At 43.9% G+C, this 24,573-nt stretch overlaps 1 protein-coding gene across 5 annotated transcripts in view; it reads right to left on the bottom strand.

Moving 5' to 3' along the window:
* Positions 1 to 24,573, bottom strand: part of LOC126175669 (rab11 family-interacting protein 4) — a 954,952-nt gene that overhangs the window by 233,983 nt on the left and 696,396 nt on the right. For 4 of the 5 annotated variants that reach the window (XM_049922582.1, XM_049922583.1, XM_049922585.1 and 1 more), the window contains one exon: positions 15,270 to 15,341. The exons of the other annotated variant lie outside the window; for it this stretch is intronic. In XM_049922582.1, the coding sequence (XP_049778539.1) occupies positions 15,270 to 15,341 (72 nt within the window). The remainder of the gene's footprint in view (positions 1 to 15,269; positions 15,342 to 24,573) is intronic. 5 annotated transcript variants of the gene reach the window in all.

Here is a 24,573-nt window from a genome sequence, read left to right as displayed (position 1 = left end):
GTTGTTTTTTTGCGATTTTTTCTTTTGTTTTGCTATTCGTATAAACCTTACACAAGCTGGTCGAGAGCTTGAAGAGGAAGCGGATACACGTTGAGATCTGATATTAGGATTCATTGTGAAGGAGAAACATCATACCAATACGTACTCTGTTCTTAGTTACTTTCCAGGAAGAACTATCAGAACTGGGAACAGCAGATTTTGAGGCGTAACTAGATGCTGTATCGCTAACCGAAAGTGAAATCTATATTCCTATTTAACGTCCGAACAACCATCACAGTCTCACACAAATAAGTTCACTGTCATTTGTGCTACACTAATGTTGATGAAAATTGCAGCATTCAGAAGGAATGGCCTGAATGTTGGAGGTACTCCGTACACCTTTATCGGTTAAGGAAGTTATTCACCTTATCTTACCCAGTAAGTTGGTTACCAACGATATCATACAACAGGTCAATCGAAAATATTTGCTCACAGTAATGCTAGTTTCCCACCCGCCCAAATAAACAATTTTGAACATGCCAAACACTGTGTCTGGAGAAACTGATCAAAGCTGAGTATATGTTTACTAACGGAAAATTGCTCCCATCGGAGTACAAAAAATACGAATATGTTCCTACTTATTTTAAGACTGACTAAAAAGTGGGGTACCATGTTCCCCATTCTACCCTCATCAGCTCCTTTAAAATTTTCCCCAAAATATTTTGGCATGCGAACAAATTCGCCTCTTTTTTCTTTTTTTTTACGTGCAGTTCATCTCAAACTCCAACGAGCTCTCCTAACTGTAACTCACGCAGACCCACTAGTCTACCATTGTGTAAGTCGGTCGTCGGCTGGTGTGGCCGAGCGGTTCTAGGCGCTTCAGTCCGCTACGGTCGCACGTTCAAATCTTGCCTCGGGCATGGATGTGTGCGGTGTCCTTAGGTTAGTTAGGTTTAAGTAGTTCTAAGTCTAGGGGACTGATGACCTTAGAAGTTAAGTCAGATGTTATGTCCCATAGTGGTTAGAGCCATTTGAACCAATTTTTGTAAGTCGCTCATACCCATCCATTTCCAGTCGCCCTTTCCACTCACTCAATCATTCAGCCCAACTCATTGACATCATCTCTTTGTGTCTCTCTGTCATTGCCTCCTGTTTCACAGTCACAGTCCCCTTCGTTCTGTGCTGCTACTACTACAATCTCCTCTTACTATCATTGTCTCCTTCTAACTCCCTCTTACTGCTAAATCTCATTCCTCCCTCCTGTTGTCTCTTCTCACTCTCCCTATCTCTCTCTTCCTCGTTGTCACTGGCATAACATTGTCTCTCATTATCACTGGCTCTCATCCACTATCGCTTTCTCTTTATTCCTCCTCCCTCTCCTCCCCCTTCCCCCTCCCACCACGGCACTGTGTCCTTCACTCTTTCCTTAGCACTGTTTTATCACTGTCAACTATGTCCTACTGCCACTTTCCCTCACACTGCCATTGACTCCTTCGCTCTTTCTTTAACGCAACCACTGTCTACTATCTTCCCACATTTATCACTTTTCCGTCTCTTTGCCAATGCCCCTGTCTTTCTCTCAGCATATGTTTGCATGCCAAAATTTTTGAATGTGCAAGAGAAAGTAGAATGAGGTAGTTGTTGACCCATTTTTCAGCCAGAATCTTTTAAAATGATGAGGAAAATACTAGAATTTTTTCTCTCCAATAGGCTCACTTTTCCGCTGATTTAGTTATTTTCTTTACTGCAGCAGGGCATGTAACTCATGTGAAAAGAAATGTGTTAGTCAGTAAAATTTAGATAGTTTACTTATGTGAAACTGAAATCACGCAAAACTATACCTCAGACCGAAATTTAGGTGCAAAAAATGTTGCATCTACTTCAGTACCACAACACGGGGTTTCTAGGTGATAACAGAGACATTTTACAGGATATTTCTCAGTGCTACATCACTTTATAAACTACGTTTTCACCTCACACCTGATTTTACGTGCGTATTTTACGTGTTAAAGTTGAGTAACTTTGAACTTCTCTACCTCGGAAACTGATAATATCTAAAAAAGTTTCAAGTTTGTTCAAGATCTCAGTCTTAGGAATATATCGTAAAAATTTCAGCCATGTCTGTGCATAGCCGTCTTTGAAACCTCGGCTGGGTTTTGGTCCGCTGCTGACGGTGAAAATATGGTAGAAAAAAAACAACCTTTTTGTGAGGTTTTACGAGGAACCACCCATGAACTAATGGTGCCTCCATAAGTCCCATCAAGCCCAAAGTAGACCACTTCACATGCAATAAATAAATAAATAAATAAATCTTTTTGCTCCACTTGTCTTAGCAGTAGGGGGTGTGTAATATTCATACTTTGACCCTGCACTAAGGATAGTGACACTAAGTCGATCCTTCTGTTGGGTATACAAATTACAAATGGTATCCAGCTCAAGGGCTATTCAAAACACTTGGAACCCTAGGTATGAGCACCGGAAAATTCCGTTTTTATGGATGGCGTTTTGGAACATATTAGATACGCTTACTGTCGCATACTTACCCATATGATGTTTCCCATTCAGGATGCTTCATGTTATCTCCCCTTAGAGTTCACCTGTTTCTTGTTTTCTCAAAATCTTTCTTTCTTTGGCTTCAAGTTCCTCCATTAGAGCTTTCGCGTTCATTGCAAGAGTCTCTGCGCATGCGAAGCCTCCAGTCGAATAATAGTGCAGTAGTGTTTAATTTAGCGTTTAAGGCTATGGATCTCTTATTGTAGATGCCTTTTACTTGGCAGGTCATTTCTATTTCGTTAATGAGTGACACAGAAGGCATTCTCTGACAGGCTCTATCTTTTCACCATGGCGTTTAAACTTTTCGCTTGGAGCTGATTTTACGTTTGTCATAAAGTGCGTCTTCTCATGAAACCCAGACATTGCTCCCTCTGTGTCTTCAGATGGTTAAGTTATTTTTCTGCTGTACTTATGCAGTTTGGAAGGACACTAAATAATCTACAAAGACTAGACACTCGATTGTAGCCTAGCGTTATCACATTTTCTACCAGCAAATTGTTCATTTCTTTCCGCCATTTTCGGATGATCATTTCTGAAACATAGTTGAAGAGCAGAGCCGATAATCCAATCTCCTTGGCTCACTCCTTTTCTGATACGAACAGCATGAGACATCTCTCCCTGTAGATCCACTTTGGAGGTGGTGTTGCTGTTGTCTTGTTAGCTAAGCCAACCTCTTCATGCATTTGGAACAGGGTGGTTTGGTCAATTTAGTCGAACGACTTCCTGAAAACTAGGTATCTCACCATGAATTTCCTGTTCTCGAGTTTGAAAAGTGAAAGGATGGACTTCTGATTCATAATCTGCTCATCACATGAACGTACTTTCCTGAAATCCCTTTCTTATTCCCCCAATTGTGGATCCCACCCTATTCTGTAGTTTTTGAGAGGATCATGTAAGTAGTTAACAGGACAGAGATGGCACGATAGTTGTTCACGTTTGTTCTGTCACCGTGCAGCAATTACGGTAGAGTTTCATCCACTTGGAAGATTTTCACTTTTTCCAAATTTCTTGAATAACTGCAGGAAGTCTATCGATTGCCTCATGCTTCCGCAGTTCAACGGTTATCAGGTCAGTACCTCGTTGTCCTTCACTAAGTAGATCATGATCTTAATTCCTTCCTTTCTGGGTGCATACGAGTCTTGGTGGGTGCTTAGATTGCCTTCATAAATTAATACTGTCTGTGGAGCCTCGTAGTTGAGGAGATATTCAAAATAATTTACTAGAATCTGGCATTATCTTCGTCACTGTTGGCTACTTTCCCTTTGGAATCTTTTGATCTATAGGCTAGGGGAAAGGGAGAGGGTCTGCATTTTTCCAGATTGTGCTTTGTAGAATTCTTGCACAATCTGTAGCAACTGATTCTTATCAAACGTAGGCTTCACGCTACAGATATTCCTTGATGTAGATTTTCTCGCGTTTAGGAAATTGGTCCTGTTCGCTTCATTTCTCTGGCAAGTCCTGTCCGCTTCATTTCTCTGGCAATTCTATTTTTTCCAAGCTATAAGTACTAATATTAGTTTCAGATTGTGCCTGATTCTTCACAACAAACTTCGTAGGAGAGTTAATGTATCCTTAGGATGTTGTTTGTATGCCTAGTTGTGTGTCTGTGTGAATTCCTAAGGGACCAAAGTGCTGAGCTCATCAGTCCTTAGACTCACACACTACTTAAATTAAACTAACTTATGCTAAGAACACACACACACACACACACACACACACACACACACACACACACACATGTCCGAGGGAGGACTCGAACCTCCGGCGGGAGGGGCCGCGCAATCCGTGACATCGCACCTAAGACCGCGCGTCCACTCCGCGCGGATAAGCCTAGTTCATTAAACAGTTGCCCACATGAAGTTCGAGACGGACACCAGATATTGTTGTTACAGCACGTTTCTGTGAAGTGATTATTTTATGTCTGTTCATGAAATTAGAAAATAATCCATATTATATCAATGAATACAAAGATGGAAAATAAGCTAAATACAGTATCTAATGTTTTCATTACCAAAAACAGTTATTACACGTAGAGCAAATGTTGCTGTAATTGAGTGTTTGAGAAAAGCTACAATACGTGGTTTCTAATTCAAGTTCTGATCATTACACACACAGGAATTTTGGACAATAAGTTTTTAGATGTTTCTTTTCCCTGACCCCCCCCCACCGGTGCTGTATGGTTACTGATGGTGATGTATCCTATCTGGCGCACTACCGAAAGCCTATTTGAGGAAACCATTGGACGTCAAGCCAACAGCGACAGTAATCACTACGGCAGCATATTGTGAGACGCAGTTCCATTCAAAACAAAGGAAGAGGCACACTGTCGTGAGGTGTTTTTATCTGCACGGCAGAGCCTAGTTGCATATAACTTCTTCATAGGTGCGAATGAGAGGTGATGGATCACCCTCCGTGCAGTCCGGATTTGACAGAAATTATATTGTGAGGAGGAAATGGTTGGGCGGACAACTTTTTACCTGCAGGGCCCCTGACGCCATGGTTCGTGACGGAGGCGGTAGAGGGGTAGGAAGTTCGTACACCTTCGCGACAATGTCTCAATCGCCCCGTTGATTAGGCTGAAAAATTGGCAATCCATATAATAGGTAGTACCTATCTACACTCCTGGAAATGGAAAAAAGAACACATTGACACCGGTGTGTCAGACCCACCATACTTGCTCCGGACACTGCGAGAGCAATGATCACACGCACGGCACAGCAGACACACCAGGAACCGCGGTGTTGGCCGTCGAATGGCGCTAGCTGCGCAGCATTTGTGCACCGCCGCCGTCAGTGTCAGCCAGTTTGCCGTGGCATACGGAGCCCCATCGCAGTCTTTAACACTGGTAGCATGCCGCGACAGCGTGGACGTGAACCGTATGTGCAGTTGACGGACTTTGAGCGAGGGCGTATAGTGGGCATGCGGGAGGCCGGGTGGACGTACTGCCGAATTGCTCAACACGTGGGGCGTGAGGTCTCCACAGTACATCGATGTTGTCGCCAGTGGTCGGCGGAAGGTGCACGTGCCCGTCGACCTGGGACCGGACCGCAGCGACGCACGGATGCACGCCAAGACCGTAGGATCCTACGCAGTGCCGTAGGGGACCGCACCGCCACTTCCCAGCAAATTAGGGACACTGTTGCTCCTGGGGTATCGGCGAGGACCATTCGCAACCGTCTCCATGAAGCTGGGCTACGGTCCCGCACACCGTTAGGCCGTCTTCCGCTCACGCCCCAACATCGTGCAGCCCGCCTCCAGTGGTGTCGCGACAGGCGTGAATGGAGGGACGAATGGAGACGTGTCGTCTTCAGCGATGAGAATCGCTTCTGCCTTGGTGCCAATGATGGTCGTATGCGTGTTTGGCGCCGTGCAGGTGAGCGCCACAATCAGGACTGCATACGACCGAGGCACACAGGGCCAACACCCGGCATCATGGTGTGGGGAGCGATCTCCTACACTGGCCGTACACCACTGGTGATCGTCGAGGAGACACTGAATAGTGCACGGTACATCCAAACCGTCATCGAACCCATCGTTCTACCATTCCTAGACCGGCAAGGGAACTTGCTGTTCCAACAGGACAATGCACGTCCGCATGTATCCCGTGCCACCCAACGTGCTCTAGAAGGTGTAAGTCAACTACCCTGGCCAGCAAGATCTCCGGATCTGTCCCCCATTGAGCATGTTTGGGACTGGATGAAGCGTCGTCTCACGCGGTCTGCACGTCCAGCACGAACGCTGGTCCAACTGAGGCGCCAGGTGGAAATGGCATGGCAAGCCGTTCCACAGGACTACATCCAGCATCTCTACGATCGTCTCCATGGGAGAATAGCAGCCTGCATTGCTGCGAAAGGTGGATATACACTGTACTAGTGCCGACATTGTGCATGCTCTGTTGCCTGTGTCTATGTACCTGTGGTTCTGTCAGTGTGATCATGTGATGTATCTGACCCCAGGAATGTGTCAATAAAGTTTCCCCTTCCTGGGACAATGAATTCACGGTGTTCTTATTTCAATTTCCAGGAGTGTATATACTACATATCTCGTATAGACGAAATGGCGTTGTAGCCATGAATATAGAGAACCTGGAGCTATACTAAGAAAAAAAGTAAAGTTTGAATCCCGTCTTGGCCATCCTCATTTACGTGTTACATGAAAAAAATGTTCAAATGTGTGTGAAAATCTTATGGGACTTAACTGCTAAGGTCATCAGTCCCTAAGCTTACACACTACTTAACCTAAATTATCCTAAGGACAAACACACACACCCATGCCCGAGGGAGGACACGACCCTCCGCCGGGACCTCCTGATAACTAAAATTAGTTAGTGTAAATAGGGAGGACTGTCTCCAGAACCGAGTAGTTCGTGTCCTGTGAAAGACTGCTGGATAGACGGCAGAAACGTTGGTTTTATATTTGTTTTGGTGTTTCATAATGGCGTTGCCTAACACTCAAAAGTATTTTATTTAAGCCAACCCCACATGTTTGACAATAGGTGGAACGTGTCCACTCTTCTTTAGCGAGAACCGTTAGATTTGTGTTTCGGCTGTTCCTCCCGTTCGATCGCCGGCGCACTGTTGGGACGCCAGAAGAGTGCAAACAATTGCGCAGGGGCGGTGCCACGGTTAGCAACGTGCCCGGCTGCCTTGTACGGCCTCACGGCAGCCACTACGTCACCCTGAGTGACGTCACGAAACGTGCTGACATAGGCGCCAACCCCCACGCGGCTTGCTGCGTCTAAGCATCTTGCCAGCTCACACTGACGCCTTCCAGTGCTTGACAGTAATTTCTTGTGTTTGTCGTATACGCGGTGTCATACCCGAAGTTTTAGTTCGTCGTCATAGCTTTCATAAACGCAATTGCCAGAAACGTCCCAATGTAACTGAAGAATGGAAAACCGAAACGTTCTAAGGTCCATTCTTTTCATAAAACGGGTTTTCAGTACTATTATTTTCTCGATAATCTGTTGCGCGTTTCTAGACCTGATCCAAGTGACAATGGAGAGAGTCCTTCAAACATACGTTAGCAGATGGTGTATGGATTTTCTGCAAAGCTATGTTTCCCCTTGGAATTTCAAAATTTAAAAGATATGAGACGCACTTTTTGTTGACTATGCTTCTATTAGTTACGATTATAATGCAAGATCTTAGTGAAGAAAACGAGGGAGTGACCAAGAACATCCTATCTAAAAAAATATTATCAGTGAGATGGGATGATCGTAATACATGGAGACGAAGAGGACTGCTGAAAGAGGATGTTGTAGCTGCAGAGAAAAGGCGCAGCCTTGTGTAAGAAGAAGCCTCAGCATTAATGGCACTGCGAACAATAACTTCCTTCCTGCTATGTTGTCAAACACTGACTTTTTGAAAGCGTGACAGTGTACAAAATATGAAGTGATTCTTGCAAAGAGGAAAAACAGCAACCAGTCACTGTTAAAAAATGCTTACACAAATAGCAACCTTACCGGTTTCGAACCGATAGGTTCATCTTTAGACGGTTGTTCAAGTTTATATAATATGCATGACTGCAATTCGGAAAGTACGTTCCGATCGGTCACGAAATGGAAAACTGTGAAAACCTCGATGAAGTTTTGTACAGCTCTGTTGGACAGTGTCTCAGTATGCCCGTCGATCGCGTTACGTCGCTCTTTTCAGTTCTGAGCGCACGGTGAGCAGACAAAGGTGCCTACATAAATAGCGTCTCCCGGTAAATACGAGGGTCTGGTGAGAGATTTAGCCATACATCATGCAGCCCACATAACATAACTGCCATACGTTTCCTTCTTTGTGACAAATCTCGGGCGAACTCTGCTCGGGCAATGAAGATGCTCCTGCAGCGTTTTCGATGGGAAGCGTTTGATCAGCCACAATACAGTCTCTAACTGCCTCTTCTTAAGTTTCAGCTCTGCTCACATGAACTTCTGGCTATGAAGACAACGTTTTGGCACAGACAACGAGCTGTAGATCAGCTTAAAGAATTGGCGGAAAGCACAGGCGGCTCCCTTCTATGACGAGGGTATTAGAAAGTTGGTACAACGGTACGATGGATGTCGAGGTCGGAGCGGTGACTATGTAGAGAAGTAGCTGGAATGAGTAGCTAACTGTTGCAAAGAAAACATTTTTGATTTTATCAGTTGTTTCCATTTCGCGACCCATCAGAACTTACTTTCTGAATAGCCCTTGCAGTTTACATTAGTTATTCGTTGTTTTTGACAAATAATGTAAACAACTAAAAAAGTAATATAAACGTGAACAGCATCTCAAGGTGAAGCTGTCGGTTCGAAAGAGGTAACGACGCTATTTGTGTAAATAAATAGCATTATAACAATGGGTCGCTAGCGTTTTCTTTTTCCTTTTTTCTCCCAAGGGTCAGTTTCTAAAATCTTTCTCATTGGCACTTATAACCAGTCAGTTTTTTGGTATTACACTGAGAACGCTCTTAATAATGTATTTATTTTCTAATTTCTCTTGTTATTTTTTGCGGTGATGCGGTGAGCAGCATAATTTTGTAGTATCAGAATACCTTCCCAATTTTTTTGGATACAAATCAGTTGCGAAGAAGCAGACGTACACCATTTTTACATCTTCGTGACAAATTCCAGATTTGGCGCTTAGAGCGCTTAATATTTCCACACTTCAACGGGACTGTTGAATTACACCGTAAGGAACAGTGCAGCTTTTCTTTGAATCTTGCCATCAATCCAACTATGTAAGAATCCCAGATCGACGAACAGTTCACAAGAATTGTAAGGACGAGGATTTCATAAGCCACATCGGACGCAGGTGAATACGAATCATTTACATTCTTGCAACAAATCTCAATCTCAAACACTCATTCCCCACAGTTAAATTCATGTAATCCTTCCGTTTTAAATTGCTGCGAATAGATAGTCATTGGCACTCCCAGCTTGTGTCTCACTCTTGTGACCAATCGCTGATTGTGAAGTCAAACGGAATCCGATCTTTATATAAGTGCTCTGTGAAAAAGTTAATAACATGGAGGTTTTTTCGACATTTTGATGATACTAATTTATTTTTTTAAATATTATTATGGTTTATGTGTTACTAGTAATGATTTAGAATTGAAGTAATCACTGAATAAGAAAAGTTCTCATTTTTTAAAATTTTATTAACCTTCAAAACAAGGAGTTCCATCAAAGTACAAAGATTATAAAAGTGTTCCATCAGGGGAAAGGTTGGGAACCACTGCTCTACAGCATGTGCTGATCATCTGCATACCTTCCTGTTTTCGTAGCATTTGTCAAACACAGTGAGTTATTTAGTCAGTGTTACCAGGTGGTTTGTGCTGCACTAAGCACTGCCACCACACCTCCCTCCCCTACCTCCTATTTTAACACATACAAAAAGAAGGAAAAACTGCAATCAGTTTTTTTGAATACGCTTGAGAAGTAGTGTAGCTTAGGAAAACAGAGGTATGTCGCTTCCACCAGTTCCTTATGACGTGGTTTTAGCGTTCCTGTTGGGAAGGACCCTCTAACGAAAGGAGTGTTAGCACACTGGGTCTGACGCGTCAGCCGTGGCCCTCAAAATGCAGCAGACGGTATGTGTCCTTAGCTGAAGCTATACATTCACGGGAGGGCACATACTCAGACAGGGCAGTTGGAATTCCCTTTGTAGTAAGTCATTAGCTCCTGTAGTGACAAACTCACATCGATACTGGCGCCTGTAGCAGTTGATGCTCGTCATTTCTCACAATTTTATGCATGGAGATCCAGCTACCCCTACCGATTTGTTTTATGCAACCCACAGTACATCCGTATCAGGAACGGGATCCAGACAGGCGACAGCCACGTAATCGATATAAATTCCCTCTCACAGCTTTGAGCGACTGTTAGCAAACGGAATCACACTGTAAGAGATACAAATGAGATTGGCCATGAGTTACGCTATTTTCGTACAAAGATATATCTTACTTCTGCATTGTTTATACAAATATATCCAATTTTTCTTTGTGTAATCACTGGTGTAATCATACAGTTTTTGGATGTCTATGCAAGTTTATTCCGTTTATAGTACTTAATCTTTCGTAAATGGTTCAAAGTTACATACTGGGAAGTTGTTACTTCCATGCTTCCGATTTTAATATCTCCCGTTAATTTCGCTGTTTCTAATGGTCAAGAAGACTTTATAAGAAAATGTTTCTGAACCATTTACGAAAGATTAAGTACTGTAAACGGAATAAACTTACGGAGACATCCAAAACCTGTATGACAACAACACTAATTACCCAAAGAAAGATTCAAGACAGTTGGGTAAGTATGGGAGAAGAAGGCATATCTTGGTCCAAAAATACCGTGTAATAAACCTCACTTGTGGTTTTTTACAGTATGATTCTGTTTTCTAGCAATGGCCCAAAGCTCTGAGTGGGAAATTATACCGATTAAGCTGTCGCGTGTCTGAGTAACATTCCTGATACAGACATGTTGTGCATTACATAGAACAAATCGGTATGGTTCAAAATATGGAAACGTTTTCAGTAAAGTACAGTAGGCACAGGGGCACATTAACTCTTAACTTTTGTGTCAACAACCTGCCCGGATAGCCGAACTTGTTAACATGCCGGTTCAGGGACACAGGGAGGCAGTACTGACCGGGATCGAACGATGACAACTGTGGCTGGTAAGCCGGTCACCTCGGATATAGTTTTTAGGCGGTTTTCCACATCCAACTAGGTACATACTGGGCTGGTACCCGCGTCCCGCCTCAGAGATACGCTATACAAACCTTTGGAAAATGTTCACTTCCTTCGGGAGTGTATAAGAGACTGATGACCTAAAATGTTTTGTCTGTTTAAACTCAAAATCATCATCATTATCATCATCGCCATCAGTTGGTATCCACGAAGTTACTGAAGGAAGGTTAATTTTTTTAGATGGAACGATGTACGTTTTTAACCTCATTCAAAAGCTCTTGAATACACGATTGAAATATAGGGCCCTCTTTAATGTTGTCGTTGGAACTCTGAAGAAAAATACTCGAGAAATTTGTTAAAGTTGGAAGGTAAGACTACTGCGGTGTAAACAAAGCCAGGTGTGACTCTTATGCCTGGCTCTACTATAGTATCAACTCTTACCACTGTCCACAAAAGCTGTTCACTTAACGCTCTGAGCTCCCATAATATATAAAAAAATATTAATTTTAAAATTTTTTCGCAAGCAATGAACACAAGAACAAATTGGCAAAAAGTAAACAGTTAATTTTTTTAAGAAAGTGATTTCACTTTGGAAGCTCTGGGACATACAGTTTTCAACCAGCCGTCATTTCATGAGATACACAGAGTAGTCAGACACAGCCTGAAAAGTTTCTAAGGCTGTTGCAGAGTAGGCTGTTCTGAGAAATGATTATTAAAAACGAAATTCAATAAGTTGCGTCGTTTCCGATTTAATCACCATTGAAGTTAGCCAGTCAGGCCACTGCGAGCGAACATTCAAGAGCCGACCACAGACGGTGTTGCCAGACGTTTTCTTCGCTTGTTTTCCTAAGCCCGAACAAGAGAGCGATACAAAAATAGGACATCGGATTGCAGTAAGAATCGAACCCAAGCCAACGGCTGAGCAGTCACGTGCGCTGTCATCTATGCTATAAGAACAACTGAGACTAACTGTATCCGACAGACTGCTTGAAACTGGGCGCGCAACGACCTGGTTGGCTAACTCCATTGCTCATTAAATGGGAAACGGCTCAACGTTCCGAATTTTTTTCTCAACAATTATTTCGTAGCACAAGCTACCCTGCAACACCCTTATAAGCTTTACACACTGTTACTGATCACCCTGAATTTGAAAGCAATTTCACATTTTTCCTTGACACAATTCCACATCTAGAAACTTCCAAAAACTCAGACACCTAAATCAAATTATACTCCAAACTAACAAAAATGGGTCAAAAGTTTAATAAATTTACATCAAAAGTACTTACTGCTCCAGCGCTTCCATTTTGAAACCACTCATCAGAGCAGTAGCACAAACACTGGTTTACATTACATTAACTTTAGATACGCTTACTTTCACTGTCAATCTTGTTCTCAATATGATCACTATAAAAAAATAACACATGTCACAATTCCTACAGCAACGTAACACAATCTCCACACCTACTTTCGCTTTGAATGCTGTGACTGTTACAATGCAATACATTCGTAGATGTACCTCACCGTACCACTAGATGATTCTGTCTTAAAACAGCATCGGCGGTTTATGCGAAAGCTACTGATACTTCAAAAAGAATTAATAAAGTGATTGCCTCTGTCAGAAACCACCGGTACTGAAAGGGTTAAACATTGGCACGTACACGCATTCGGAACAATTTGCCTAAGTTTCCCTCTGATATAAAATGAAACCACATGCTTCCAGAGACATTTTCAAGTCTCGAACATTTATGATATATATATGCAGACTGAACCAACGAATAAAAATTTGTATCAAGGCCGGGATTCGAAGCTGGATCCCCTGATCTTTACACAGATGCACTCACCACTGCCCCACCTTGGCACAGTGGATTTGCAATACTGCACGGATTACCCCTCATCAGTACAAATTCCCGTTTACACCTCCGTCCACTTGGTATTTCCGATAGAACAGCATTGCAAAGGCTCTTCTGCTGTATTGGAATAGCAACTCAGCATTGAACGAATTGTGGAATCCTGCCTGAAACCCATGCTCCAATACAGTTGGAGAGCCTCTGCAATGCTGTTACAATTTGTGGGAATGCCAAGTGTGGCGGGGTGTGAATGGGAATTTGGACTGAGGAAGGAGGCGTGCTAAGGTAGTCCATGCAGTTGTGCAAAGCCACTGTGCCTGGGTGTTTCGTTGTCATCCCACGTGCCTAGTGAGCAGCAGACCTGGGGTTAAATCCCAGTTTCGGTACAAATTTACATTTTCGCTTCAGTTTGCATTGTAAGCAGGCTGTTTATGTTTTCTTATCGGCAACGTTACGTAGCGCTCTTTATGAAAAATCACTGGCTGTGCTGTGCACAGCAACGTTACGTAGCACTCTGTATGAAAATCGCTGGCTGTGCTGTGTGCAGTCTGTGGTTAGTTTGCATTGTTGTCTGCCATTGTAGTGTTGGGCAGCTGGATGTTAACAGCGCGTAGCGTTGCGCAGTTGGAGGTGAGCCGCCAGCAGTGGTGGATGTGGGGAGAGAAATGGCGGAGTTTGGAAATTTTTAAGACTGGATGTCATAAACTCATATGAAACGTCCCCTTAGAAAAATTTATACAAGACTGTCCTTAAACTGACACACAATATTTTTAGCGCAACGCAATCTGACTTTCAAAAATCCCTACAAATGAATGGCCCTGACTAACATTAACGCTTCACAAATCACTTACCTCACAAAAATCTTGGTTACTCGAACTACTGCAATACAGCGAGCGCCACTACTGTCAGCTTAATAGTGTTGAAAAATCATAATATACATGGGAGTTTATGACATCCAGTCTTAAAAATTTCCAAACTCCGCCATTTCTCTCCCCACATCCACCACTGCTGGCGGCTCACCTCCAACTGCGCAACGCTACGCGCTGTTAACATCCAGCTGCCCAACACTACAATGGCAGACAACAATGCAAACTAACGACAGACTGCACACAGCACAGCCAGCGATTTTCATACAGAGCGCTACGTAACGTTGCTGTGCACAGCACAGCCAGTGATTTTTCATACAGAGCGCTACATAACGTTGCCGATAAGAAAACATAAACAGCCTACTTACAGCATGTATACTGTGGTGTCACCGCCAGACACCACACTTGCTAGGTGGTAGCCTTAAATCGGCCGCGGTCCGTTAGTATACGTCGGACCCGCGTGTCGCCACTGTCAGTGATTGCAGACCGAGCGCCGCCACACGGCAGGTCTAGAGACACTTCCTAGCACTCGCCCCAGTTGTACAGCCGACTTTGCTAGCGATGCTACACTGACAAATACGCTCTCATTTGCCGAGACGATAGTTAGAATAGCCTTCAGCTACGTCATTTGCTACGACCTAGCAAGGCGCCATTACCAGGTAATATTGAGATGGTAAAACCTGTACAGTCAAGAGCGATGCATACCAATTATGGATTAAAGTTAAGTATTCCAAGAGCTTCGTACTTTATTTATCAGACTCAACTCCTTTAACTGTTCCAGACCTCACGCCAGCCTGCGTGAGCTTAACGCGTGCATTTCGGCCTCCTCTAGCAACACGGTGTTGGCTCTTCTGCCAACACAATATATACCTTAGTAGAAGTACCTCACCATACCACCCAATGTCTCTATCTTTCAGCAGCATCGGTAGTTTATGGCAAAGTCATTGGTATTAAAACAAATTAATGAATGACAGTTTGAGGAAAAAAATCTGTATTCTGTTAAACATGAGCATGTATACGAATTTGAAACAGTTTTCCTAAGGCCTCTCTAACACACTGATGCCGAATCTTATATGGATGTTTAAAGTCTACCAGCACCGCAGAATATTGTGTGTAAATCCCATATTTTCAATACAACCAAAATCAAAATATGAACAACAGTCAATTGACCTTATGAAAAGATTAATGAGATCGTAGATTGAAAGAGAAGCAAACGAGGTTCTCCAAATGGAGAACGAAGTGGCTCAGTGCAGTAACACAGTAGTTAATGAAGGCGCCCAACACCGCGTGGTGCTAGCCTAGTGGGCGGTGAGAGGGGTTAGTCTGTCGCATGCAGTGCTGGTTGCAGGTCAGTCAGTGTGGGTGGTGTTACCTGCTCGAGTTGGGCCTGCGCAGGCTGGTCCTCAGCCACGTGTGCCGCGCCAGCGGGCTCCGCCGTCCATCTCTGAAACACAACACAGCACAAGTCACCTCCCTGTCTCCTCCACCACTAGCTTACACTATCACTGTGAAACTATTGTTGGCTGTCGGAGATTATCGTCAGTAAATAAGTGTAGAATACGGTAGCTTCCTTTGGTCAGTTAAGGTCGTATCTCCATTGCCTGTATGTTAGGTGTGTTGCATACCTATCAGGCGTTACCTCAGAAGGTCCGCTTTCTTTACACATGTGATCAACGTCTTAATAGATTCGCCTAAGATCCGGAAGCGGTAAACTATCTAGAAACTAAGTGATGATATACAAAGGGCCACCTATCCTATAGAAGTGTTTTGTTCTCATAGTTATCCTCCTTTGTGTCATTTGAAAGAAAACAGTATCTATAGCAAAATTACACCTGTCAATGTTTCATTCAGGTTTTATTCGAAAATGATTTGTAATGTGAAACCGAGGGATGTTGTAGTAAAAATAACGAAAACAATGCAGATTTATTATATAGTGCTAGAAAACGCAATTTCCTCAACAAAAAAGTAATATTTAAAAAAAACGCAAAGCAGAAAATATATCAAACATCGTTTCAATATTTCGTTGCGTGTATGAAATATATTTGTGTTATTCATACACAATTTTCGCATTTATGAGTAATAGCAGTAAACTCTCGCTTTTGGTCATAATGAAGAACATTCTATTGAGTATAAAATAACAACAATTACGGATATTTTTTTGTTTGTGCATGTAAACTGTACTTACAATGAAGTAATCGCTTTAGTTACACAAAAGCAGAAGTTACGCAATCAACCAATTTTTATTACTTATAAAATGCAATTTGTGTTCTGTAAGGATATAAAATAAACAACGGGCTAACACTGAATGATACGCAGTTCTACTTACGTGTAAAAAAAAAAAAAAATGTTTCTTTCCCTGCCAATGCTACCAATACTATCAACAACCATTACCGTTTACTGTGTCATTTATGAAGTGTAGCAAAACTACCTAACCATAGTTTTGGTAGAGCGCAACTCTACCACTACTCCAACACTATTTACGAGTTACTGTCGCCACGTCTTCTGAGGCGCAGTTATGTGAGATAAGCTCACTGGAGAAAAAATTTGTCACCGCTAGAGAAATTATTACAAGCATAATTTAATACTGTGTACTTCCGCCCCTGGACGTGGGACCACCTGGATTCGGTTAGGAAGTAGGTCCACAAGGTTGTGCAGGTACGGTGCATTCAGGTTAAGCTACTCGCTAAGGATCTGAACGCGCAATTCCACCAAATTGCGGGGATGCTGATGTCGGCATTTTACCCGCTGATCCAACATATCTCAGACACACTATGTGATCAAAAGTAGCAGGAAACCTGGCTGAAAATGACTTACAAGTTCGTGGCGCCCTCCATCGACAATGCTCGAATTCAATATGGTGTTGGCCTACACTTAGCCTTGATGATAGCTCCCACTCTCGCAGGCATACGTTCAATCAGGTGCTGGAAGGTTTCTTGGGGAGTGGCAGCTCATTCTTCACGGAGTGCTGCACTGAGGAGAGGTATCGATGTCGGTCGGTGAGGCCTGGTATAAAGTCGGCGTTTCAAAACATCCCAAAGGTGTACTATAGGATTCAGGTCAGGACTATGTGCAGGCCAGTCCATACAAGGATGTCATTGTCGTGTAACCACTCCGCCACAGCCCGTGCATTATGAACAAGTACTCGATCGTGTTGAAAGATGCAGTCGCCATCTCCGAATTGCTCTTCAACACTGGTAAGCAAGAAGTTGCTTAAAACATCAATGTAGGTCTGTGCTGTGATAGTGCCACGCAAAAAAACAAGGGGTGCAAGCCTCCTCCATGAAAAACACGAACACATCATAATACCACCGCCTTCGAATTTTATTGTTGGCACTACACACGCTAGCAGATGACGTTCGCCGGGGATTCGCCATACCCACAACCTGCCATCGTATCACCACATTGTGGAGCGTGATTCGTCACTCCATACAACGTTTCTCCACTGTTCAATCGTCCAATGTTTACGCTCCTTACACCAAGCGAGGCGTCGTTTGTGGCATTTACCGGCGTGATGTGTGGCTTATGAGCAGCCGATAGACCATGAAATCCAAATTTTCTCACCTCCCGCTTAATTGTCATAGTGCTTGCACTAGATGCTGATGTAGTTTGGAATTCCTGTGTGATGGTCTGGATAGATGTCTGCCTATTACCCATTACGGCCCTCTTCAACTGCTGGCGGTCTCTCTCAGCCAAAAGAAGAGGTCGGCCTGTACACTTTTCTGCTGTACGTGTCCCTTCACGTTTCCACTTCACTATCACATCGGAAACAGTGGACCTAGGGATGTTTAGGAGTGTGGAAATCTCGCGTACAGACGTATGAGACAAGTGACATCCAATCACCTGACCACGTTCGAAGTCCGTGAGTTCTGCGGAGAGCCCCATTCTGCTCCCTCACAATGTCTAATGACTTTTGAGGACGCTGATATGGAGTACCTGGCAGTAGGTGGCAGCACAGTATACTTAATATGAAAAACGTATGTTTTTTGTGGTGTCCGGTGTATTTTCTGTGGGGTTCATGGCAGGTTATTTTGCAGGTCAGTCGAGACGTAATGGGTAGAGGGACGTTGAGCAAACCAGTCACATATTTTTCCAGCGCGATGAACTTTCCTTTTGTCGTATTATGTGCCCGTGTGAGCGATGGTCTCCTGCGAGGTGATCGACACCAGATGTTAATTGCATGCTCTTCCCGTCGCAATGTCCTCTCGCTAACAGGTTGGGTTGGACCTTCATTATCTGCCTGCAGCAATTCCTGTCAGGTTTTGATCACAAGCAGTGTAATGGGTTTCCGGTCCCTCTCAATCAGGATCTTTTTCGGGCCATAATTCTGTCGTGTTTCGTGTCCACGTTTGTTACACCACTGCTTGTAGACTCGTTGAACATTCTACCGAGAAACACCAACAAATGCAGCAAGTTCACACACCGTATGGCCATGGACACGGCCAAACGCGATTGTCCATTTTTGCCACTCTGTTACGTCCTTACATTTATCCATGTCTGCATACAATGTAAACCCTAAACATAAGTATCCCACTAATCACTGCAGCCTTATTCTAACATAGAGGAAGTGGGCGCACGTTGAACACGTGACTGGATCGCTGAACTGTATGTAAAGGCTTAACGATTCATCTGAGCGTGCGCACGGGATGACAAACTTTTTTGTCCGATGAGCTTACATCGTTTACAAAAAGAAATATGTTTTTCCACGAATGTTTGTTACTAAACCGCTAATGCGGTTCTTGGTTAATGGTCCACGTCTCAGTTGCTGTTGCCTGTCTAGCTACTTCCAGAGGCAACAAAAATTTGATTTTCAATATTGACTTAACGCTCTTGCCTGAAGAACACAACGGAAACACACGTTCCAAGAGAGTAAATTTTTTTCTTTCCCATTCCACATCTCTCAGCCCTCTTCCCAAAACCATTTTGCAGCAGGAGGAAGTAGAATCTGAAATGATATCACTCACTATACCAGACAACAAAGTAACATCTACAGGCTTCGAAAGATGGCAAATGACATTTCTATTACAACAACGTACATTTTATCTCATTACAAGCAAAGACCCTTCATTCCCATCACACCGTCCTCTTTTCTCACGTCACCTATGTGGTGTCACCGCCAGACACCACACTTGCTAGGTGGTAGCCTTTAAATCGGCCGCGGTCAGTTAGTATACGTCGGACCCGCGTGTCGCCACTATCAGTGATTGCAGACCGAGCGCCGCCACACGGCAGGTCTAGAGAGACTTCCTAGCACTCGCCCCAGTTGGACAACCGACTTTGCTATGCATGGTTCACTGACAAAATACGCTCTCATTTGCCGAGACGATAGTTAGCATAGCCTTCAGCTACGTCATTTGCTACGACCTAGCAAGGCGCCATTACCAGTTACTATTGATTCTGTAATCATGTACCGTCAAGAGCGACGCTCATCATTAATGGATTAAAGTTAAGTATTCCACCAGCTACGTCCGCTTTTCCTAAATTCTAATTTCCTTGTCCTGTTCCAGACCTCACGCCAGCCTGCGTGAGCTAAAACGCGTGCCTTTCGGCTTCCTCTAATAATCACGGTGTTGGCTCTCCTGCCAACCCACAACAACCTAGCTGATTCCGTCTGCTTGAACTCCTCTCTTCAGAACTCGCTATGTCACAAATGCTGACTTTGATACAATCATAAATAAATTTTCCATCTTCTGTCACTGTTATGTATAATCAGTAGTAGTAGTAGTAGTAGTAGTAGTATCGTTAAAATTATTCCTATTAATTCTTTCTCAGTACTATTATTTCAAATGACATTAGATGAATTCAATTATTGTTTCTCTTCATTATTAATTTTATTGCCATGATTTCAATATTATTTATCGCATCAAAATTGTTGTCATTATTTAAGTACGGGGTAAGAGTCCAATTAAGGCCTCTATGAGGGGGAGGACTTCTCTAATGACGTGATGGAAGAAGAAACAGGACTTGAGGGGGAAGGGGCAGGGGATCAAGTATTAGGATTGCAATTTAGTAGAGGTCTACAAGACGTAAGATCAAATAAGGCAGAATGGATAGATAACATTTCAGTCTCCAACTGATGTCAAACTATATTTCTCCTTTGGTCGCTGAACATCTTTTACTTTTTTTAATGGTTTTCACATCGAAAATACGAGGAGCGTCTAATAAGCAGGGTAACACATTTTTTTCTCGAATAGTTCGTGTCGAAAAAATGCAGAATTTGTTGTGAGACATTGTTGAATATTCCCGCTTCAGCTGCTATAGTTTCATGCAGGACCGACAGGTGGCGGAGCTATAAGTAGCCCTCATAATGGCATCTCTGACGGAGGTCCAAGCAAAGAGCTGTCGTTGAGTTTCTTTTGGCGGAAAACCAGAGCATCGCAGACATTCATAGGCGCTGAGACGTCTGTCATCTTCGCTCAAACCTGTCCGTTCTCCTGCGTGCCGGCCACCCGCACACAGCTGTGACTCCTTCAATGTCGGTACGTTCGGACACTTTCGAGTTGATCGACGGTAACAATGAAACACTTTGCTGCTCAACTGGTAGTCTCTGTTGGTACTGCTGGCACATTCGTCCTCTAATTGGGGTACGCGAGGGTGTGTGCCTGCTAGATTTCTAGAGTACTGATGACCTCAGATATTAAGTCCCATCGTGCTCAGAGCCATTTGAACCATTTTTGAAGTTCACATTACCTCAGTGGATTGTTCTTCCACTCTACAGCCCGATCTCGCACCTTCTGACTTCCACCTGTTTGGCCCAATGAAGAGTGCACTCTGCTGGAAGCAGTACATGGATGATGGGGAGGTTACTGATGCACCAAGACTCTGGCTCCGACGTCGACTATGGCCCTCACAATAGGCGCTGACAGGCCGTCGCACTGAACAAAGATTATGTTAAAAAATAGGATTTTGTAGCCAAATAGTGGGGAATAACATGGTGTATTGAAATCTTGAATAAAACCGACCTGCTTTCAGAAAAAAATATGTTGGATTAGCTATAGTACGCCGCTCGTACAAGTCTGAGGGGTGAAACACAGCAAGACAATGACAGCCCGGACACGGCGAGAGTTTCTCCTGTTTATGTTCGTGCCTGCCAAACCTCACCTTCGTCAGCACGGTCGTCGGACCTCTCCCCAGCTGAAAACGCCTGAAGCATTAAGGGCAGGGCCCTCGAACCGGCTCGGGACTTGGACGATCTAACGCGCGAGTTGAACAGTATTTCGCACGATACCCTCAGGAGGACATCTAGCAATTCTATTAACACTTTGCCGTCCGCACGTCTCATAGGAAATTTATTCGCTTGGCACCGGCAGCGCTAGTTCAGATTACTTGTCTTGTCGCCGGCGGCTTGTCACCTTTCCGTTGATGACAAGCTTCAAACACATTGACTTTTGCGCGTTTTAATTTTCCTGATATCCTCTATTTTGCCGTATCGTTCCACAAACTCGAATTTTCTTTTCGAGTAACTTCCTTGCAAGTTCTACACTGTTATACACTACTGGCATTAAAATTGCTACACCACGAAGATGACGTGCTACAGACGCGAAATTTAACCGTCAGGAAGAAGATGCTTTTCAGAGCATTCATACAAGGTTGGCGCCGGTGGCGACACCTACAACGTGCTGACATGAGGAAAGTTTCCAACCATTTCTCATACACAAACAGCAGTTGACCGGCGTTCCCTGGGGAAACGTTGGTGTGTTGCCTCGTGTAAGGAGGAGAAATGCGTACCATCACGTTTCCGACTTTGATAAAGGTCGGATTGTAGCCTATCGCGATTGCGGTTTATCGTATTGCGACATTGCTGCTCGCGTTGGTCGAGATCCAATGACTAATGCAGAATGTGGTATCGGTGGGTTCAGGAGGGTAGTACGGAACGCCGTCCTGGATCCCAACGGCCTCGTATCACTAGCAGTCGAGATGACAGGCATCTTATCCGCATGGCTGTAACGGATCGTGCAGGCACGTCTCGATCCCTGAGTCAACAGATGGGGACGTTTGCAAGACAACAACCATCTGCACGAACAGTTCGACGGCGTTTGCAGCAGCATGGACTATCAGCTCGGAGACCATGGCTGGGGTTACCCTTGACGCTGCATCACAGACAGGAGCTGCTGCGATGGTGTACTCAACGACGAACCTGGGTGCACGAATGCCTCAACGTCACTTTTTCGGATGAATCCGGGTTTTGTTTACAGCATCATGATGGTCGCATCCGTGTTTGGCGAGATCGCTGTGAACGCACATTGGAAGCGTGTATTCGTCATCGCCATACCGGCGTATCACCCGCAGTGATGGTATGGGGTGCCATTGGTTACACGCCTCGGTCACCTCTTGTTCGCACTGATGGCACTTTGAACAGTGGACGTTACTGAAACATTTCAGATGTGTTACGACTCACGGCTCTACCCTGCATTCGATCCCTACGAAATCCTACATTTCAGCAGGATAATGGACGACCGCATGTTGCAGGTCCTGTACGGGCCTTTCTGGATACAGAAAATGTTCGACTCCTGCACTGGCCAGCACATTCTCCAGATCTCTCACCAATTGAAAACGTCTGGTCAATGGTGGCCGAGCAACTGGCTCGTCACAATACGCCAGTCACTACTCTTGATGAACTGTGGTATCGTGTTGAAGCTGCATGGGCAGCTGTACCTGTACACGCCATTCAAGCTCTGTTGGACCAAATGCCCAGGCGTATCAAGACCGTTATTACGGCCAGACGTGGTTGTTCTGGGTACTGATTTCTCAGGATCTATGCACCCAAATTGCGTGAAAATGTAATCGCATGTCAGTTCTAGTACAATATATTTGTCCAATTAATACCCGTTCATCATTTGCATTTCTTCTTGTCGTAGCAATTTTAATGGCCAGTAGTGTAATAATCATCCATGCAGAGGTGATGCCCCTATCCGTCACAAGGCCTCCATAGTTCCATCACTGTTTTGGCTAAAGGCTGTCCAGCGCCGGAATATATCTTGAATGAGGAACTGTATCCCGTACTCGAATCACACAGTATCCGAATGAGTTTGCCGTATTTCGTAATTTTCAACGGATTGTAAACTTTAAAATTTAACCGTCCATGCTACGGTATCATTCCTTCAATTTTTGATCTTTTGACTTGGATTAAACTTTTCTTTAAACTCTTTGGAGAAATAATCAATTACGAATTGCACTTTGACAAACCGGTCGGCATTATCCGGTTTATTGTTGCTGTCGGAAAAATGAAAAATGATAATATTTGTCTGAATCGGTTGCGCGATATCGGTGTGTCTATCAACGCATTCGTTGATCAAAATCAGCGATCCATGCTTTTTCTAAAGTTACCATAAGGATAGCAAGCCCAAACCATGTTCTAAGTTCGGGTCCCGTAACGTCGACAAATTTAGCATTTTTTTAAATCTTGTTTCCTTCTATTGCAATTTTGAGTGTAGCACTTGTTGGTTTCGTTGCTAATATATTCAATTAGATCGTTCCCAATATATAATTATACGATATCCTCGACGGTCTGTGTGTCTTTGGGAAATACGTGTGGACCCGGGGATCCTTCAAGTTTATTATTGATCCTCGGTAAATCAAAGTCTGACCACTGTGCGCTGTCTTCTTTTATTGAACCGAATCAGTTGGCAACCTACGATTCTCCTTCACTTTCATTCTTTTGATATCCAATGTCTTCTTCCCAATCGACCTAGTCGTCCGGAATGTCAGACAAGACGTCCGTACATTCTGCGTAAATAATCCTACTGTCTCTTTCGTCAGCCATGATGCAAGGGCACAAGCACTTATAAAAACAAAACACTTATTGTCGTGTGTAGCGTATTGTTACCTAAACAAAACACCAACAGAATGCAGAAGATACTTAAGTGCTGTCGCCGGCCACTGCACAATACTATGCTCACGACACCACCGTGGTGTTGCCAGCCGTTGACCGCTATTTCGCGCACGACACCACTGTGGTGTCGCCGGACGGCATAGTGTTAATCAATGTCAAGCCGTGGAGCAACGCATTATTGAGTTACTCAATTTGCGGAGCTCTTTGTCTTGGACAAATTCTCCAATTTCTGTGAAATTGTAATCATTAGTTTGTTTGTACATGAGCATCACATTTGCCGATTCGCGTCCCATTCGGATAATTCCTTCGTGGTATGACTTTTTTTGGCTTAAAGTGTATAATCTTGTCAGTCCACTGGCCGAACATGCTGGGCTACCGTGCTGGCAACGGTTCGGCTACGGAGACGGTCTCCCTGAGTTTTTTTTTTTTTCTTATAATATTGCGGACCTTAGGACTCTCCTTTGTGAGGTGACATACGCTTGATAGCCTAGTAAGTTACTATTCAGCTTTCGGAATGGTAATATTTATATAACAGCTGTGGGTGTAGTATCACAGCCATGCAAAAAAGGAAGGAACTCACTGTAATTACACGGTTACAATTGGCTGAATGAGGCACCAGGCGGCAGAATACAAGACACGCAAGAAGACGGTCGATACAAAGGTTGCCAGGGCGACAATGGCCTACATTCTTATTTCAATGCCCGGCTGTTGTATTTTTAGCCTCGGAACCGCCGGAAAATGGCCGTAACTACAGTGCAAGTATATATCTTTCCCGCCTCTAAGAAGCACGGCATAAGCTCACGGAATGTAACAGAAGCACTATAATGAATCACTGTTTTGACTTCCT

This window comes from Schistocerca cancellata, chromosome 3, assembly GCF_023864275.1.
Source record: "Schistocerca cancellata isolate TAMUIC-IGC-003103 chromosome 3, iqSchCanc2.1, whole genome shotgun sequence".
In the NCBI taxonomy this organism is placed as follows: Eukaryota; Metazoa; Arthropoda; class Insecta; order Orthoptera; family Acrididae; genus Schistocerca; species Schistocerca cancellata.
The sequence above is the reverse complement of the archived record's forward strand: the minus strand, read 5'-3'. Positions and strand labels throughout refer to the sequence as shown.